At 34.0% G+C, this 17848-nt stretch overlaps 13 protein-coding genes and 2 pseudogenes across 15 annotated transcripts, besides 2 other annotated features; 6 read left to right on the top strand and 9 right to left on the bottom strand.

Moving 5' to 3' along the window:
- Nucleotides 1-5318: part of a mobile genetic element that runs on past the window's edge.
- Nucleotides 16-650, top strand: TVAGG3_0634660 (annotated as a pseudogene). Its single transcript has one exon. A coding segment is annotated over exon 1 (635 nt).
- TVAGG3_0634650 (uncharacterized protein) lies at nucleotides 1033-1647 on the bottom strand (the record flags this gene model as incomplete). The annotated part of the gene is made up of 1 exon (XM_051240987.1): nucleotides 1033-1647. The coding sequence occupies one exon, from the start codon at nucleotides 1645-1647 to the stop codon at nucleotides 1033-1035; it is 615 nt and encodes a 204-aa protein (XP_051087574.1).
- On the bottom strand, nucleotides 2423-2926 carry TVAGG3_0634640 (uncharacterized protein; the record flags this gene model as incomplete). Its single annotated transcript, XM_051240986.1, has 1 exon — nucleotides 2423-2926. A coding segment is annotated over one exon (504 nt), but the record flags the coding sequence as incomplete, so codon positions are not given.
- On the top strand, nucleotides 4083-4571 carry TVAGG3_0634630 (protein of unknown function, DUF4107 family; the record flags this gene model as incomplete). Its single annotated transcript, XM_001297108.2, has 1 exon — nucleotides 4083-4571. A coding segment is annotated over one exon (489 nt), but the record flags the coding sequence as incomplete, so codon positions are not given.
- Nucleotides 5319-5432: 114 nt separating the features above from the next.
- Nucleotides 5433-5672, top strand: TVAGG3_0634610 (uncharacterized protein; the record flags this gene model as incomplete). Its single annotated transcript, XM_001297106.1, has 1 exon — nucleotides 5433-5672. The coding sequence occupies one exon, from the start codon at nucleotides 5433-5435 to the stop codon at nucleotides 5670-5672; it is 240 nt and encodes a 79-aa protein (XP_001297107.1).
- Nucleotides 5673-6120: 448 nt separating this feature from the next.
- Nucleotides 6121-6670: a mobile genetic element.
- Nucleotides 6671-6937: 267 nt separating this feature from the next.
- On the top strand, nucleotides 6938-7372 carry TVAGG3_0634590 (uncharacterized protein; the record flags this gene model as incomplete). Its single annotated transcript, XM_001297105.1, has 1 exon — nucleotides 6938-7372. The coding sequence occupies one exon, from the start codon at nucleotides 6938-6940 to the stop codon at nucleotides 7370-7372; it is 435 nt and encodes a 144-aa protein (XP_001297106.1).
- A 177-nt stretch (nucleotides 7373-7549) lies between these two features.
- On the bottom strand, nucleotides 7550-7786 carry TVAGG3_0634580 (uncharacterized protein; the record flags this gene model as incomplete). Its single annotated transcript, XM_001297104.1, has 1 exon — nucleotides 7550-7786. The coding sequence occupies one exon, from the start codon at nucleotides 7784-7786 to the stop codon at nucleotides 7550-7552; it is 237 nt and encodes a 78-aa protein (XP_001297105.1).
- A 49-nt stretch (nucleotides 7787-7835) lies between these two features.
- Nucleotides 7836-8078, bottom strand: TVAGG3_0634570 (kinase C-related family; the record flags this gene model as incomplete). Its single annotated transcript, XM_001297103.1, has 1 exon — nucleotides 7836-8078. The coding sequence occupies one exon, from the start codon at nucleotides 8076-8078 to the stop codon at nucleotides 7836-7838; it is 243 nt and encodes an 80-aa protein (XP_001297104.1).
- A 257-nt stretch (nucleotides 8079-8335) lies between these two features.
- TVAGG3_0634560 (uncharacterized protein) lies at nucleotides 8336-8695 on the bottom strand (the record flags this gene model as incomplete). The annotated part of the gene is made up of 1 exon (XM_051240985.1): nucleotides 8336-8695. The coding sequence occupies one exon, from the start codon at nucleotides 8693-8695 to the stop codon at nucleotides 8336-8338; it is 360 nt and encodes a 119-aa protein (XP_051087572.1).
- Nucleotides 8696-9937: 1242 nt separating this feature from the next.
- TVAGG3_0634550 (uncharacterized protein) lies at nucleotides 9938-10366 on the bottom strand (the record flags this gene model as incomplete). Its single annotated transcript, XM_051240984.1, has 1 exon — nucleotides 9938-10366. The coding sequence occupies one exon, from the start codon at nucleotides 10364-10366 to the stop codon at nucleotides 9938-9940; it is 429 nt and encodes a 142-aa protein (XP_051087571.1).
- A 45-nt stretch (nucleotides 10367-10411) lies between these two features.
- Nucleotides 10412-10651, top strand: TVAGG3_0634540 (uncharacterized protein; the record flags this gene model as incomplete). Its single annotated transcript, XM_051240983.1, has 1 exon — nucleotides 10412-10651. The coding sequence occupies one exon, from the start codon at nucleotides 10412-10414 to the stop codon at nucleotides 10649-10651; it is 240 nt and encodes a 79-aa protein (XP_051087570.1).
- A 318-nt stretch (nucleotides 10652-10969) lies between these two features.
- Nucleotides 10970-11533, top strand: TVAGG3_0634530 (uncharacterized protein; the record flags this gene model as incomplete). Its single annotated transcript, XM_051240982.1, has 1 exon — nucleotides 10970-11533. The coding sequence occupies one exon, from the start codon at nucleotides 10970-10972 to the stop codon at nucleotides 11531-11533; it is 564 nt and encodes a 187-aa protein (XP_051087569.1).
- Nucleotides 11534-14491: 2958 nt separating this feature from the next.
- On the bottom strand, nucleotides 14492-15373 carry TVAGG3_0634520 (organellar and viral DNA polymerase type B; the record flags this gene model as incomplete). Its single annotated transcript, XM_051240981.1, has 1 exon — nucleotides 14492-15373. A coding segment is annotated over one exon (882 nt), but the record flags the coding sequence as incomplete, so codon positions are not given.
- An 881-nt stretch (nucleotides 15374-16254) lies between these two features.
- TVAGG3_0634510 lies at nucleotides 16255-16929 on the bottom strand (annotated as a pseudogene). The gene has a single exon. A coding segment is annotated over exon 1 (675 nt).
- Nucleotides 16930-17297: 368 nt separating this feature from the next.
- Nucleotides 17298-17834, bottom strand: TVAGG3_0634500 (KilA, N-terminal/APSES-type HTH, DNA-binding family; the record flags this gene model as incomplete). Its single annotated transcript, XM_051240980.1, has 1 exon — nucleotides 17298-17834. One exon carries the CDS (start codon nucleotides 17832-17834, stop codon nucleotides 17298-17300), a length of 537 nt encoding a protein of 178 aa, XP_051087567.1.
- Nucleotides 17835-17848: the final 14 nt, after the last annotated feature.

Here is a 17848-nt window from a genome sequence, read left to right as displayed (position 1 = left end):
TTTAATGAGAATAAAATGTTGTTCTATTTGCAAAGTACTGACCCAAACGAATACGGAACAGTAAAGCTACAAACAAACTTAGGTCTTCAGAATGAAGCGCTTGCTTTCAGAGTTGTTGACTTCAATACTATCGCAACTTTTGTCATAACAGATGAAACAGATTTCATAGAGTTTGAAATAGATGGAAAGAAGCATGAAATAAGATTTCACAATAATGTAGAATATAAGATGGAAACATTAGCTGGAGTGTTAAATGCGCTCATAAATACTACAATAAACAAGGAGAACGAAGAAAACTTAATGAATGTTAAACTTATTGCAGGAGTTTTGAAGTTCAGTTATGCGAAGGAGTTTAAGATAACACGAATGAGTCATAGAGTTCAATTCTTCTGGGAGCATACCATATGACATTTCCTTTGAAAAGTGTTGACAAAACGATTGAGATGAAATCTGTTCCATACGTATGTTATGGCAATTGTTTATACATTGAGTCTAAAATAGCTAATGTCACAGGTATTTCAGGAGTTAATAGTAAAGGTTCAGTAGAATATAATCCTTCTGTTATGCAGTCAATTCAATGTTCATTCCAAACGTTCCTGTCATAGCAACTCATTTAGGTAAATGGGTTCGCATTAGTCCTCATAATTTGAAAGACATGCAATTCAGACTAGTTGACTTTCAAGGAGAGCCTGTAGAACTGAAGGCACCAGTGCGAATGACTGTTGAAGTTAGACTTTTTAGAAAATATTAAATGCAACAGCTTACAAGAGAACTCAGAGCTAAAAATATAAAGTATGAATGTTATGTATTAGGTCATGAACTTTGGTTGTTGCTGTTTGATGAAACAAATGAGTTAGTTATGTCAGTCAAGAGAACAGAAAAAGGCGTCAAAGGCGCCGAGCGCAAAGCGCTATATTGTGTTAGTGAAAACTGCACCAAGTCAATAAGCACCAAGTCAATAAGATTAGGTTTGCATTATGAAGATGAGTTCGATACTGTTGAAGAAGTTTTGGATAGATACTATAAGTTGCTTTAATTTACTAAAACATATTTCAAACAAAGCTTATAGTCAGTAGATAGTTTTGTATACTCGTTCGAATATTTATACTTAAACTCAACTCCTGTAGTTCCTGGTGTTTCAATGATGCGGATGTTACCTATTTTCATGAATATTGGCGTTTGACCACAGCATTCGATTTCAGGGTCGAGATAGTCAATGACACATTGTTTCCCTGTTATTCGTGATATAACATTTTCAAGGTCCTCCTTTGTTAGAATTATTTGGTTCTTACTTATAAGATTTATCAAAAGCTTCTTATCGTCTTTGAGTAAAATTGTTTGGTATAACTGAAGAAGGTAATGGTCTACGTTATCTGAAGGATTTGTTTGAACATTTATGTAAGGGTTGTCGTTGGCTTCTCTTGAAAGAATTTGGTCCAGTGGTGGATACTCTAACTTAACATCTGATGTAGCGTTAGCGTTTGAAGCTGTGTTTAAATTCACGGATTTCAGCTCTGGTTCTTTTTCTTTCAAACACTCTGAACTATAGTTCTTTATGACAATATTGTTTGTCGTTCGTGAGTCAACATTTGATGTTGGTTCAATTGGAACATTAACGGCACCAGCTAAGATGGATTTGCTTCTCATTTCATATAGAATAAAAACCTTTTATATGTATGAAATGAACAATATACTCGACAAGGGTTTGAATGTAAAGCTAACGAATGAAAATATTGTTGAATTCACTGAGACAGGTGCTGTGTATAAAGATGTAGAACTACTGAACAAAAGAGCTAAGGGAAGAAGCAGGAACATGAACAAAGGGTGGAAGCCTATAAAAATTTATGTCAATGATGGCTCAGGAGGTTCAAACATAAAGTATGCAGAAAGTTATAGAGTTTATGCGCTAAAAGGTGAAAAGCCTTCATTTAAGAACAGCTATTCTAACGCATATCCTCAAAAGTTAACGGATGGGGAAGTGGATGATATGAAATGACAGCAAAAATATTAACAGAAATGGCGACAGAGATGCATGGAATTTGTTTACCATCAGTCAATTGAAGGTTAAACTTTAAAACAATGTTGGTCGTTCCCATGGAATATTTTTGACTTTAATGGTATTAGTCATGATATGAATCTCAAGGTATGAACGAGGAGAGATGAGAGACTTATATGCTTCCCAAATTTCTTCAAAAGGTAATGTTATACCTGACTGTTTCCAAATGAGTTCAATGTCATAACGTGAGAAACCTTGAAAGATAACGAAGTCAGTTATGAGACGTTTTATGTTTAAAGCAAGAAAACGCCATGTTTGCATAAGTATTGCTACAGTTAAGTGGTAATGTCTGACTTTAGTTATGATGTTAGCTAATGGTGAGTCTGGTTTTGACACTAAACCTTTTCCGGCGAAGTCGTCACAAACGAGCAGAGTGTTTGAAGGATACTTTTTGAAGGGGTATTTTGAAAGTTTTGACAGAATGTAGTTTGTCAGTCGTTTCATATCGTAAACTCCTGAGTACTGACGTAAGTGGTGTTTGTCAATAATTCTTTCCATCTCTTCTGAAGTCTTTTGCATTCCTGACTGTATAAATTCAACGATGGCATAATATTTCCTCTTACGTCGAATGTAACGTTGAAGAAATTCAATGAGTTCACTGTCTGGAACTTTAACGACAGAGGCTTGAACTTTTGACATAAATGTTTTCGCTGTTGAGTCCATAGAGTCTGAAGTTGCTGATATAATGATTTGGTCATAATATGAGTCATTTCCTAAACGTTCTGTTATGAGTATATGACGAATGAGGTTAAATGTCTTACCTGAACCCATCTTTCCACAATAGAAATAAACACCATTTGAACAGAACTCATAGTCCTTACTGAAAGGAAGAATGAGAGAAGAGTTAAGTTTGTCTGTAGTTTCATTCATGTCTTCATCTACGTCATGTATTAAATGCTTCATTTTATCTCCATTAAAAATGCAAGTCAGAAATATTCAGAACATAGCACCGAGTCTAACTGACAAGAGTATAAAGATATACTATGAACACGTTATGATGAAACCAACCAAAATTCAAGAAAGTCAGTATACTTATGAATATCCAAGACACTGGGTAGAGTATGTAGGAGGTGAGAAAGCTATTGAAATAAGACAAGTTAGAAGTATTCCAGCAGGAAGGACAATATTATTGAAGAACTTTAATGTTTTGAGATATAATGATGAGACAAAGAAGCAAGATAGTTTTCCTATTGCTGTGTATGTGAACCTAGACACAGGAGATGACATGAAAGTTTTTAACACAAAGCTTCAAACGGTAGTGAGAGAACAACTGACTGCGGAAGGGCATCCATTACCTTCAGAAGTTACCATAGCATATAATTTTGAAACAAACTCAATAGATTTTAAAGTCATCTCTGCAAAGAAGTCAGGTTTTACATTTAATGAAGCAGATGTATATTCGAATGAAAACTTCAAAGCTATTGCATGGTTAGATAATGACGATTGCTTTAAGAAAATATTTAAATTCAGTGACTCAAAGATGTCAATAGATGACCTTCGTGGAATGTTACCATCGACGTTTACAGTAGAAGGTTCAGCAGGATTGCTTACAAGATTGTCAATTGGTGGCATTTGGTCTCGTGAGAACATTGTTATAAAATCCAGTATAAGTGAATTTGCTGAAGAATCTATATTATGTCTTTCAAACTATATGTATTCGCCACCGAAGCATTATAGTATAACAAACTTTGTCAGTAAGTTTAACATAAGACTTGTCGAACCTTCTTCAATGAAAGATGTTGTGCTACCTAAAGATGGAAAGGATGGACTCATTATTGAGATGATTTTAATTGCATATTAAATGAGCTTGTTCTTGAAGGTCATTCATGATGAAATAACTGTTGTAGAAGATGTTAGCAATTGTTCAGACATTTTGAAGCGTATAGATGATATAAGAAAGAAGTTAGATAGACCGCAAAGCGGTGAGGGCGAAGCCCGTGAGAATGTTTATGTTTCATTGACTTTCTCCAGTAAAGAGAACTTTTATGAGATAATATTGAAGAGAGATGATTTTAATATGGTGTAAATGGTAGCTTGGGCAGCTTTAGGCGCAATGGGAACAAAAGCATTAGCATTTGGAGCAAAAGCACTTGGGGCTTATGACGCAGTAAATAAAATGAGTGGAGGAAGAGTTTCGAAGACATTAGATGCAAATAAAGGAAAGATTGGAGGCTGGGTTGCAAAGAAGTTAAGATTAAATAAAATAGGGCTCATAAATAAAGCATCCAATTTGGTTGCGACTGAGTCAGAAAATGCTTTAGGAAAGGACGATGAGTTTGCAAAACATGCAAAAGACTTTAATGACCAGATGAAAGGTGAAACAATGCATTTAAATAGAGTCGATGGAACTAAAGAAAATGTTTCTTCTCCACCAGTAGTTCTTCCGTATGGTCCCTATGGAATGTATGGAAACCCTTACGAAAGACCATTTGACCCATTGACTGGTGGAAGTAACTGGTATCATTACGGACGAAGAAGAAAGACAGTTAAGCTGGAGACAGACGTGAAGAAAGCAACTAAAAAGAAACCAAGAAGAGAGTTATAAAGTAATGAATTCAACAGACCCAAAGGGTCAGAGCCGCTTTGCGGCTAGGGTGAAAAAAGAGGTGAAAAAAGAGGTGAGATTTCACCACTTCACCTAAATTTATTTTTGCGCTATGTTTTCATACGTGTGAGGGTGGTGATATCATTAATTTTTAAGTTTATTTTATTATTTTACTGAAAATTTTTATTTGGATGTAAATGACGAAAACTATTGAGATAACAAACTACAACGGTCATGAGTTCAAGAATTTGTTCTTCGTTCCTCGTGAAAATACATTCTATCAGATACGAGGGAGAAAGGGTAAAGTTAGTTTGAGCGTTTATGAAGGAATGAAGAATGGAAAGTTTATACAAGCATACGATACAAACGGTAAACGTGTTTCATTAGCTTTGTCAAAACTTACTAACATTCATTTTGACAGTGATTTTGACCTATATGAAGAAGAAAGTGAGTCAGAAGATTATGAGCTGTTATGTGAAGCACAGCAATGGGAGGAGTTGCAATACTTTTGTAAGTGAGAACGTTTATTTTTTACATTAGTGAAGTCGTTTGTGAAAACGTTTATTTTTTCATTAGTGAGGTGAAGTGGTTGGCGGCTTTATAAATATTTAAGGTTAAGTTGGTGTTTGTGTTTGTGTTGTAAAATATACATTAACGGTTTCGTAAAGTGTCAAAACCGCTAAGTTGTGTACGGAGGCGCGCAGTGCCACAGTACACGACTTAGGTATACTAACTGCAACTTTGAAGGAAGAAATAAAACTTTCACTTCAAACATTAAAGGTTAAAATATCTACTTCATATGCTGACCAACAAAAAGAATTGCTTACTATTATGGAGAAAGTTAGTCACCTCGAAAAAATAGTTATACCACTTGTCCAAATGGTTCAAATGTTCTACTGTGATATTGATGAAATCCGTGAAGCTCTTAAGATTCAAATCCCAAACCAAGTTGCAGTTGAAGAGAAAAAGGGGAAAGAGATGGAAGAAGCAATGGAAGAAGAGGAAGAAGAAGAAATTGCACAAATTGCAATTACGGAAGAAGAGGAACAAGAAGAGGAAGAAGAGGAATAAGAAAAGAGAGACATTGTTGAAACCTGGGAAGAACTCAAGCTTGACAACACTTACGAAATTTCTTCGAATTACCCTTACAGAGTTCGCAACAAAACAACCAAAAAGGTTCTCAAACCATTCCTCAACAATGTTGGACACTACAACCTCAACCTTACCAAGTTTGGTACCGCTTCAATGGGAAAAATTGTTGCCTCTCAATGGGTCCAAAACCCACAAAAGAAGACAAGAGTTAAGCACATTGATGGAAACAACAAGAACAACAGGGTTTCCAACTTGGAATGGTACTAAAACATTCTAAACACTAAACAACAACATTTTACACAAATTTAATTTTTCACTTTTTCTGACATCCCAAAAATTTTTGAAACAGTCAATGACTGACTGACTGACTGTACTAATGCATTAAATAACTAATTTAATTTCCAAATAAAAAGATTTTTTAACATATTTAAAAATGAGTAAATTTTTCACTACATTCGAAAATTATTTAATAAATGAATTTATTGCTCCAGAAAATAATGTTAAAAGTATTTTGAAAAATTTTATTGAAAATAGAGAAATAGTAATTCAATACGAATTAGAAGAATATGACAGATATCAATGTTTCCTTAGAAATTATACTTTTAAATTTAAAGGAAATAAATTAGTTGACTTGGATTCTGAACTACAAAAGCTAACTCAAGAAAAAATAAATAATATAGAAAATGTATTTAAACAATGTTTAATAAATACTTATGAAACAATTTTAAAAGATTTAATAGGTCGGTCAGTCAGTCAATGACCTAAAAATAAATTTATTTTTTATAAAACTTCAGGGTCAATTTCTTCAACCATTTCACTACCTTCTTCATCAAATTCAATATTTGCTTCTTCAACTTTTGGTATGAATTTTTGAATAATATTTTTATTCGTAATTGTCTTCAGAGATGAAGGGTAATATTTAAATACTGTTTCTCCTTTCTTATATTCTTTTTGTTCAGATAAATTTAATGCAATACAGTTAGTATCCCTAACTTGGGTACTGTGGCACTGCGTTCCACCTTACCCAAGTTAACGGTTTGACACTTTACAAAACCGGTAACGTATATTTTACAATACAACCATAACACCAACTTAACCTTAAATATTTACAAAACCATCTGACACATAAACGACTTCACTAATGACTTCACTAACGACTTCACTAACGAATTCACTACCGTCCTCACTAAATAAAAAATAACCTTATTTTTATTTTTTTTAATTTTTTATTTCATTACAAAGACATGTCTGACTACATTTACTATGACTCTTTCCCAGAACGTTTCCGTGAACTATTCAAAACTCAAGTAAAACTGAGAAACATGCATTTTAACAAAGACAGACCCATTGACGATGAAAGAAACCCTGAATATATTACAATCCCATATGACGCAAAGTTCATTGCATACATTCCTTATGGTCGCAGAGGAACGAAAACTATTTCAACAAAGAACAAAAATTATTTCTGGAGCGATGAAGAAAATTGCCTTATCTACATAAATGCATACTTAAATAAAGCTACATATTGTACAAAAGAAGGTTGGACTGGATTTGAGCTCTACATATACGACGACGATGGAAACAGACGTTGTGTATACCCATACGATAATATGTACCATTGTTTTCATCAAGCATTAAACGAATACATAGTCAGTAAGGGTCTCATTCCTGTTGAGTAGATATGCTTTATTTTTGTTCTGTCATTTATATAAAAATAAACTTAAAAATAAACTTAAAAATTAATGATATCACCACTCCCACACGTATGAAAACATAGCACAAAAATAAATTTAGGTGAAGTGGTGAGATCTCACCTCTTTTTTCACCCGGTTTTCTACCCTGTTGAATTCATTGCTTTATAACTCTCTTCCTTTCTCCAACTCTTCTAACTTCTTCTTAAGTTCAGCAATGTTGTCCTCATGAAGTTTAATCTTTCTCAAAATTCCTTCTTTATCTAATGATTGCTTTATCTTTCTAAACTGAACTCTACCATCCTTCATAGTATGAATGTAAAAACCTTCTGGAATAGTTCCTGATTTAATGTATTCTACCAAAAACTTTTGTTTCATTGCTTCAGTGACTTTAGTCGTCATTTCAATCAAATAAAAATTTTAATATTAAATAAAAATAACGTTATTTTTTTCAGTAAGGAAACGCAGGAGTTTTACGATTTATTTGAGGAGTAGGTTCTGGTTTAAATGTTGGAGTCGGTTTAGGAGTTGACTTTTGAATAGGAGTTTGTACTTCCATAGGTTCAGGAGTCATTGAAGGTTTTGCTTGTGAAGGCGTTGGTTTTGACGTTGGTTTTGGCGAAGGTGTTGGAGTTTGTTTAACTTCAGCTACTTCAGTATTATTTACAACATTTGCTTTATTTCTTTTCAACATCATAACTGCTCCTGCTGTAGCTAGCAAACCTAGTGGGAGACCATATCTTATATAAGGACTTGACCAAATGCTATTTTTGACAGGAGCTGGTGGAACACCTAACCTTGGTGAGACTGCTCTTTGCCATTGTGCAGCTCATAAGAAATATTCAATAGGTGCTCCATAATCGTTTGGTAAAGTTTGTTTCATAGATGGTGAAGGTTCACGAGAGCTTGATGAAGAACTCATTTATAAGCTTTAAAATAAACGTTCATCCTTTATTCCTCACTGTCGTCCGCAGCTAAGTTATAGTCATCTAATCTTATTATTGGGATTCCATTAGCACGCACCTGAATGGCAAAGCAACAATCCCTCATAAATCCAATAAGTGGCTTTGGTACATTTTCAGTTGCTAGTTCAATAGGTCCTTTAACAGACAATTTGTATGTTATTGGAGCAGTAGATGTTTGACCTTGCTGGAAGCAAAAGTCCACTTCTGTTGGAAAACCACATAAGAAATGTGTGTTGTCATAGCTATCCCATTTATGTTCCACACTACCATCATCCACCAATGACCTCATAACATCTTCATTAAATCCAATCATATCATTGTTTGTATTGCAAGCGTTCGCAACCATTTCATAAAATACAGGTCCATATGATTTTTCGGGTTCTGCAGGCATATTTCCATAAGCTCCCATGGAAAGCTGAAGATATTTAAACTTAGGGTTCTCAAAATTAACATAATAGTTGTCTTTCTTTCTAAATAGTGCCCAAATACTTTTAACATTAATAGGCGTATAAGCTGCTGTAAATGTTGCACTTGAACTATCTGTATTCTTTGAGAATGAACCGTCCATAGGAATACAATCCATAACTTTAACAGGAAAACATAAAGCCTCGTTTGTATAATGTTCTACAAGTTCTGTATAAATGTTAGGGTCTAAAGAGAATGACTTTGGATGAATGAAACATTCATTAAAATCCATCTTTGTTCGAAATAGTTGCTGGGTTACAGTTGTAATAGTAACTGTTCCACTAGCTTCTACTGACTTCGTTATCATAGTGAATGGTTCATTCCATGGAACAAATTTATTTGTCGGTGGATTTGAATCTGAAGCAAATGCAACTTTAAGAGTTGGATTGAAAGCAATGATATCATTTACAGATATAGATGTGCATTGTAAGGCGTCGCTACTGAACTTTACTTTAAGCTGAATGTTACCACCAAATGCAGGAATAAATCGAATAGCTTCTAATGGAAGGAATCTTCTAACAGGAATTCTTAAACGAAGCTTAAAATCAAATAATTTTCCTGCTGTAATTGGACCACTAACAATTTGTCCTGTTCTGCATGTTCCCGAATGACTCCATACATCTTCATGTCAAGTCTTTGAGAAAACATCTACTTTCTTTATTTGTTCGGTAGTTTGTGAGTTTGAAGTTATATATGCTTCTTCTCTTGCGTTGTCTTGAGAATATACGATACGACCATTTGCAAGGATTTGATATCCAGCAACTGCATAGAAAGCGTCATCGAAACCAATCCAAAATCCTGGTGGGTTTGTTTTATTGGAACCTGAACCAATTTCTTTATCTACAATAAATTGACCTTCCATTTTATACGTAATGAATGTATTGTAAAGGTCCAACATATTTTCACCAGGAGGTGAGAGATTGAATGTTACCCATGTGTTATCTTTAGCAGTTCCAGGTTGTGATGGTATCTTTGCGTCAGAATATTTTCTATTAGTGTCACCAATTTGAACTGCATTGTCTATGATATCGAAATATGAGCGAATCTGATGAATATGCTCTGCTGGAGTAAATTCGTTTAGCTGTTCGTTCTGCATGTATTTACTTCAGATAAAAATATCTATTTACTTCATTATTCTCACTCTTCTTCTTGGCATTCGTGGTGGAAGTTGTTTCTTGACATTTTCAATGAACTGTACATTCTCTTTTGTCTCAACTTCTTTCACTGGTGGGTCAGGGTTCTTTGACTCGGTTTGCTTTTCAATGAAATTCACGAACTTTGCAATAAGCTCTTGGTTCGTTATTGAAAGAACATCTGGCTTCTTTTCTTCTGGTTCTATTGACTTTTCAGTTTGAATAGAAGGTTTTATATGGGCTTCGCCCTCGGTGCCATGCACCTTAATGTTGTCGCTCTCTGTATTCGCTAATGGAACCTTTCTTTTTCTTACATATATTTTACCATCTTTACTCTGACTTACGTAATAGAAAGGATGTTGTATTCCTCTGGCGTCATTTAATATAATAGACTCTCGTTCTGATTTTGACAAGCTCATTTTACATCGGTTAAAGTTTTAATTTTGTTTTTTATCTGCAGTCAAATGACTCAGACAAGCCCTACGGACAAGACCCAAGGGGTCATAGATGTTGAAGCATTGAAGAAAGAAATTCGTGAGCAAATTTTATCCGAACTGAAGGAACAAAAACAAGAACAAAAGCCAGAGAGACCAAAGAGAAAACTTAGTGAAAAACAACTTGCTGCATTAGCTGCTGGAAGACAAAAGAACCCACGTTTGCTGGCGAAGAAAGCTAGAGAAGAAGCTGAAGCAAAGAAAGAGTAAATGTGTTATTTTTATCGGAACTAAATGTATAGACAAATACCTTTATCTGTTGCGTTCAGTAGTGAAAACCCTGACGTCAAAATAAAGGGGAACAGAGTAACGTTTAAGTTTCCAACAGACTGGATTGTGAACATAAATGAAGAGAAGTACATTGGCATAACATCTATGTATATAACACGTGCTTTCAGAAAGGTTGACTTTATACTTCAAGTCGAGATAGAAAATGACGAACAGTCTTTAAGCGCCCAAAACATTCACATATACAAATACTTTAAAGACGATACAACATTGTTGCAATGTATGATTTCATTTAATGAGATGTTCGAGAAAAAGTTTAACATTGAAGTACAAACTTTACAGCCTTTACGTGAGTTTCTTGCACAACTGAAAGAAGAAGGTAGTCAGCCACAACTTATAGACTTTCATTATGAATTTAATGAAAATGAAGATGGAACACATGACGGTCAGTTTGTTGTATTCTCACCATTCAATGAAGTCGCTAAAGAGAAAGAAAATCCATTACGTATAAGATTTCAAATCTCTGAACCAAGTGATGATTTCAAGAATGTTTTCAATTATGATGCAATGATTCCGAGGAAAAATGAATTTTCAAAGATTGTAACACCTGACATTTGGGATAGAAAGCAAGCTATATTATATTCAAACTTAAGTAAGGGAGTTGAAAATGAGTTCATTGGTCATACAAGAAATTCACCATTACCAAATCCTAAATACTATAAATTAACTGGCTTCAATCGTGAGTTTTGGATAGACATGTACTCAACTCACGACCATAAATGTCCAGTGTTCTTGCCTCCAGATGGGAAGGACTGTCTCTACATTGAAGCACAACTCTTAAACTCTACCATCACAGTATTGTAAAATCTACGCTAGCTTTATTTTTATCACGAATGACCTCATTGCTGACAAAAATAAATGACCTCAGAACTTCAACTTACGAATAAAGCTTGTTTTATTCGTTATTGAGAAGTTAAACTTTTCAGCAAAGCAAGGACTAGAAGACTTACATAAGTCAAATCCAATCTCTTGACCGTCATAAAGTGCTTTATATAACTTCATAACACTGAACTCAGAGTCTTTGTCATATGTTCCAACAGGTATGTGAATGTTCTTATCTTCATTGTAATAGCATTGTATAGCTTCAGGAAACATTTCATTAGCTGTTAAAGCAAGGACGTCTTGTTTGACACCTTTGCAACGTGCATGAAATGCAACTTCATTTAAATCATTCGTGAGTAAGTCTATGTAAGTCTTCTTTCCACAAAATATTGACTTGTATGCTAAACTTTGTTTTCCAGGTGTTATTTCTGCGAAGTCAGAATGAAATTGACCAAGGTTCTTTCCTATAAGTTCTCTACCGTATCTCTTCTTAAACTCTGCTGCAAGCTTTGGTATGTCTTCATTGAAAATATGCATGCTATCGCAGTCCTGGTAAAATATTTGAAGTCCCATATCTTCAGCAGTACAGAATACTTCACACATTATTCTCTTCGACATAGACAGAATGTTAACACCAAGTGGACAGAAGTTAAAGTGTCTGCAAATGCTTTTCGTTAGCTTGAAAATAGTTTTATCTGAACCATCCAAACCTTCGAACTTCACTATATGGTTGTAGTTTCTGATGGCATATCTTATAGCATCTTTGTCATCTACTATGGTTATTTTTGACTCAATAGGAGATAGAATAGTTTTGCCATAAATACTGTTCAGAATGAGCTTTATATTTTCTTGCAAAGGATTTCCTTCTTTCTTATACTTTAACCTTAACTCAAACAACTTCTTTACTTCATCTCTTATTCTAATATCTCTGTTTCCATCGTAGTAGTATCCTTGCAACACTTCACATTTGACACCTTGATATTTTATGAGGTCTTGTAATGTTATATGGTCAACATACATTAAACAGCAAGTGTTTGAACTTCTGGGAACGTTAAGTTCTGGATTTAGTTCAGGGTCACAAACTATTAAAGGAAAGTGTCTATGTATTCCAATCTCTGTTATCTTAATGAGAGCAAAGAAGCCAGGCATAAACTTTTCACCAATGGGTTCCTTTTGGTCGTCATCGAATAAATGTCTCATGAGATACTCTGTGCTTAGCATCTCATCCTTCATAACCTTTGGAATTCCTTCTAAAGTATAAAGTCTTGCTATAGCTGATGGATATAATGAAACAGCGTCGAAGTCAGCAATGAGTTTCTTTTCGCTCTTTTGTTTCATGTTATCTGACAACATACATCTTCCACCTTGAATGCATCTCGAAATAAATTCTCTTGGTTTATTTGAGAGGTCATATAAATTTCCATTCGGGAAGTACACTCTGTTCTCAAATAATTTGTTAGCAATTGAACAAATACTAACGTAGTCATAAACGTTTAAATCAAATTCTTTTAATATGTCATTGCGGAACTTAACAAAACCTTCTCTTAAAATTCTTACATCTTGTTTGCAATAAAATGAGCTATATTTTTCTAAATCGAAATGGTTTTCATCTATTCTGCAACCTTTGATGGAATCTATGTTTTTCATAAATGTATCTGCATCCCGGATAAACTTACATGCTTCAGAAATGACACCGGTTCTGTTGTCATTTGCTAACAAAACACTGCTGTAGTAGTTGTATGGAAATACTTCTTTCGGTCCTGTTTGTAAGTTAAACATAGCAGGAAATAGTTTAAGCTTCTTATTTATAACACTGTAAGAGTCTTTTATAATAATTGCCCGTCCTTTATATAAACCAGTTATTTGCATTGTTCGTGAACCTTTAATGATGGGAGTTCCTTTCACTTCTGTCATGTGTCTTAAGATGAAGTTTATGTCATAGCTGAGGTTGTGAAAATATACTAAACTCTTGTCAGGAAGTCGTTCCAAAAATTCTGTTGCACAGTTTTGACCCCATATGCTTTCACTCACTGAACCATCTTCACTGTCGTAACATATGTTAAAAGCTTTATGAAAGCCATCGGTACTGCACTCAAAGTCAGCAAAGAAAACATGCTCAGGAATGAACTTGCACTTATTTTTATTTACTTCTTTTGACTCGGCTTTCTTCTTCAGTTGTACACAATACTTTGGAGCATATGTCAAATCTTTAAATGGTGCAAGGTTCTGTTTATATAAGTCAGTCGTATATGTGAAAAGTTCTCCATAAGAAATAGGTTCGAAATATTTGCACTCCCACAATGTTTTCATAACATCCCATAACGGTGTTGTTCTATCATAACGAACTACATATTTATCTTCTCTCTTTGTATAAATCTTCATTTGTTTCTCAATGTTCATTCCACCACAAGCTTTGAGAATTTCTTTATAATTTATGATAAAATATGTTGTCATTGGTAATCTTTCATTTAGCATGTAGTGGTCTTCAACAAGAAGTAAGTCAATAGTTCGAACAGTTTCACATTCTTTTGGTATATATCTCTTTATTTCATTATGTCTTGAGTCATTGAAATAACCAATGGTAACATTAAATGCTATACCAGTTGCGTCAGAAATTTCTTGTACTTTACTTTGAGGAAAGTCTCTAACACGAATGACTTCTCTCATGTGGTCAATAGTTTCTTCATTTACTCCAGCCTGAATGCAAGCATAAACGAAGCAGTTATCTTCTGTCATAAGTGTTGCAGTTCTTTTGTTCAGTTCATTGAAGATTTGGTAGCGTTAAAGATTTATAGGTAATGTGCAAAGATACTTCCAGAACTGACCGCTTCTCTTCTTATAAAACTTCTTTTCACCATTATCTTTCCAAAAGCTTTCTATAAGTGCTGGGTTTCCTGTTTGCTTAAGAGCTTCCAAAATGGCTTTCTGGTCATTTGTCAGTGTGCTTTCATCTCTATATGGTCTCTTTTTTGGTTTGCCTTTCTTTACATCTGACATCGTTAAGCCTTCATATTCTGTTAAATCATACATCTTTATTTCAGTAAGATTCTTTATGTTTGTCAAGAAGAAGTCATAGTGCATTTCAACAATACCTGCGGCATTTGCTTCTATCTCTGATATAAAGTTCTCCTTCAAGAGCTGATGTAGTAATGTTCCAATATTATTGAGGTTTAACGTAGAACATTCATACTTTCCACCAAGTTTATAACATACCATCCATCTTTGTTGGGAGTTTATTTTAATCTTCTCTAAGAGTCTCATGAAAACCTTACCGAAATGTTTGTGTAAATATTCTCTGTTTGGTTCATCTAAAGCTTCGATGTTAAAGTCAATGAGTCTATTGCCTGACTTCACATTTCTCTTCCTATTCTCTTCATCTTTCTTTAACCATCTCTCACCTTCTTTTGGTTTGTCGTCAATGGAACGAATGACATCGTTAGCTTTGCGAACTTGTTCTACAGCGCTCTTAAACATCTCTCTTCTCTGTTGTTTCAGTGTGTCGTCTCTTCTTCTTGTTTCACCAACGTTTGCATTTGTTATGTCAAACATTTCTCTTCTTACTTCATGAGGTACTGAACGTCTATGATATAAGTCAATAGCAACGTCATTTAACGGAAATGCTCTTGCATGGACTTCGTTCTCGCCGTGTTGCGGCTTTATGAACTCATGAATTCTATCATAACTTATTGCACCATTATAGTCATTGAGGATGTCAGCGAGTGCTTTTTTGTTTGTTGCGTAATGCTTTGCAACATCTATATTAGCTTCTGTAAGAAGTTGTTTTATTTCCGAGTGTTCTAACTTAGACAACTTCCGATACATCTTTAGTAGGAAATAAAAAAATATTTTTTTGAAAAAATTAGATTAGATTTTTTTAAGTTATTTTTCAAAATAATTTAATATTTTTATTTTAATGAAACACATGCAAGATTGCAAGTTCTTTTCATACAATGCTCTCGCTACTGCCATCAAGAATGAGTTCAATAATGCTTCAAATGTTAATGTTATCTTTAACAAGAAGTTTGTGAAAGAATCTAAGTTTGGTCAGTATGTCAGACCATTAGCTATCGTCATTGACCGCAAACGTTATACTTCACAAGAGTTAGCAGTAGTTTTGAAACAAAAGAGTTTCTTCGTGAATGTCAAAGATACTCATTATACTGTCATAAAGAACTCTAACATTGACTTCTTCAGTATTGCTTTTAAATTCTTTCCGAACAGAAAGAATATAAGAAGGGTGAAACATCTGTGAAATATTATCCTTCATCTCTGAAGACAATAACGAACAAAGATGTTATACAGAAATCTTACCAAAGGTTGAAGAAGCTTCTATTTGACATTGACGAAGAAAGTGAAATGGTTGAAGAAATTGACCCTGACGTCATTTAAGCAAAAATATATTTTTGGTTAGTCTTCATATCGATATTTTACAACAATTCCCCAATGTATAAACTTTTTCATACGCTTTTTTCATAAGCTTTATATACCTTCAGAAATTTTGCATAATCTTTAGAAGCATTTAGATATTGTTTAAATGCTTTGTATGTCTTCAGAAATTTTGCATAATCTTTTTACATGTTGTTCGTTCTCTTCTTCTGTCATGAGTTCCGAATATTCTAAATTCATGTTCTTTCATATGAGATAAAATTTATTAAAAAAAAATAAAATTAGCTTAGATTTTTTTTATTCTTCCTCTTTTGAAGTTATCGAAATATTCTGTTATTTTTTCCTTGAGTAATGTTAAGTCTTCTTTGAATGTAAGTATTGTGCAACCTTTGATGTCATAGTGTGTTTGAGGAAGAGTATTTTTGACAATTTCCTTTATTTGCTCATTCGGTGTCATTGAAATCGGTAAGTTTTCACGATAGAACCAGTTTCTATCAGATTTATATATCTTAGCTAAGTCATAAAAGCTCTTGTTGTTTCTTCTCACTAAATGCAACATAACCATATCTTTATCTTCTTCATTTTCCATCTCTTCAGTATATATTCATATACTTATAACTCTTTCCTTTTCCTTTTGGTACCGAACGCGGTATTCTTTTCTGTATGCTTTTGTCTTTGGATTCAATGACTTCATCTTTTGCTTGAAGTTTCTTTTCCATCTCTCCACGTTCTGCTTTATATAGTTCATCTAACATCATGAAAATATAACAAGCATAACGAGGTGAAGCCCACATTGCTACAGCATTTACTAAAAGTCTATGAATATAATAACCTTTCAAACCAGGAGCCAAATTCTTGCGATTTTCGTACGGAATCTCTTCCCCCGGTTTTCCGAGGGAAGCAATCATATGAGGAAATTCTTCTAAAAGTTCTTTTGTCTGTTGGTTTTCAAACCAATGATATGCTTGCTTTGTAGAACGAAGAGCGTTCATTATACTTTGCATCTGGTACATATCGTCTTTGACCGAACGAATGAGGCGTAACTGTTTGTTATACTGTTGTTGACATTACTGTTTCTTATATACAGGATAAAAAAATATTTTATAAAAAACTAACTTTATTTTTTCTGTCTTAAGGAAATGTTAAAAATTCATGGTTACATATGTGAAAAGAAGTCACGAACAAATGAAGGTCATAAGATTCAGCACATAATTCTGAATTGAATGGTGTGTCATACATGTCAAACAGTCAAGAATTGAAGGAGATACGAGGCTATAAAGATTTTGGATATTTTCTGACACACACCCTGAGGGAAAAGTGACAAAACACGACGATAGAAAAGTGAAGGTTCCCGACGGTTTCAAACAATTGTAAATAGAGAATAAATTTCATTTTTCAGCATTATTTTTGCATCACATTTTGACGAAGTGAAGATTCGCACTTCGTCAAAATGTTTTGCATTCTCTACTGTATCTTCGAGTTCTTCTTCATCTAACTTCTCATGAACTTTCTTGTCTATGGAGTCCATAATATCTTTGACATAAAATGCATACTTTACAGAGCACCATTCAGCAACAAAATGAACGAAGTCAGGATGTATGTAAATACCTTTGAATTCATTTATAACACCCTTAGTAAGCTCATAAAATGCTTGTTTTGAGGTCCAGCCACTTTTGGCTCGACCGTATTCTTTCAACCAAAACTCAAGAATTTCCTGCATTTTAGCACTATTGAGAAATCTGTTTAAATGGTTTAACTTTCCTGCTTCTCTTGCCATCTTTGTTGCATTTATATAACCATCCTTGTCTCTACGTAAGACTTCAATACCGTTATAAGTGCCTTTTGTGAATGTTTCGCCATTAGATTTGTTAGTGAATGTTTTTGCTTCGACTGACATTTCTGTTCTTACCT

Source organism: Trichomonas vaginalis, chromosome III (genome assembly GCF_026262505.1).
Source record: "Trichomonas vaginalis G3 chromosome III, whole genome shotgun sequence".
In the NCBI taxonomy this organism is placed as follows: Eukaryota; Parabasalia; order Trichomonadida; family Trichomonadidae; genus Trichomonas; species Trichomonas vaginalis.
The sequence above is the reverse complement of the archived record's forward strand: the minus strand, read 5'-3'. Positions and strand labels throughout refer to the sequence as shown.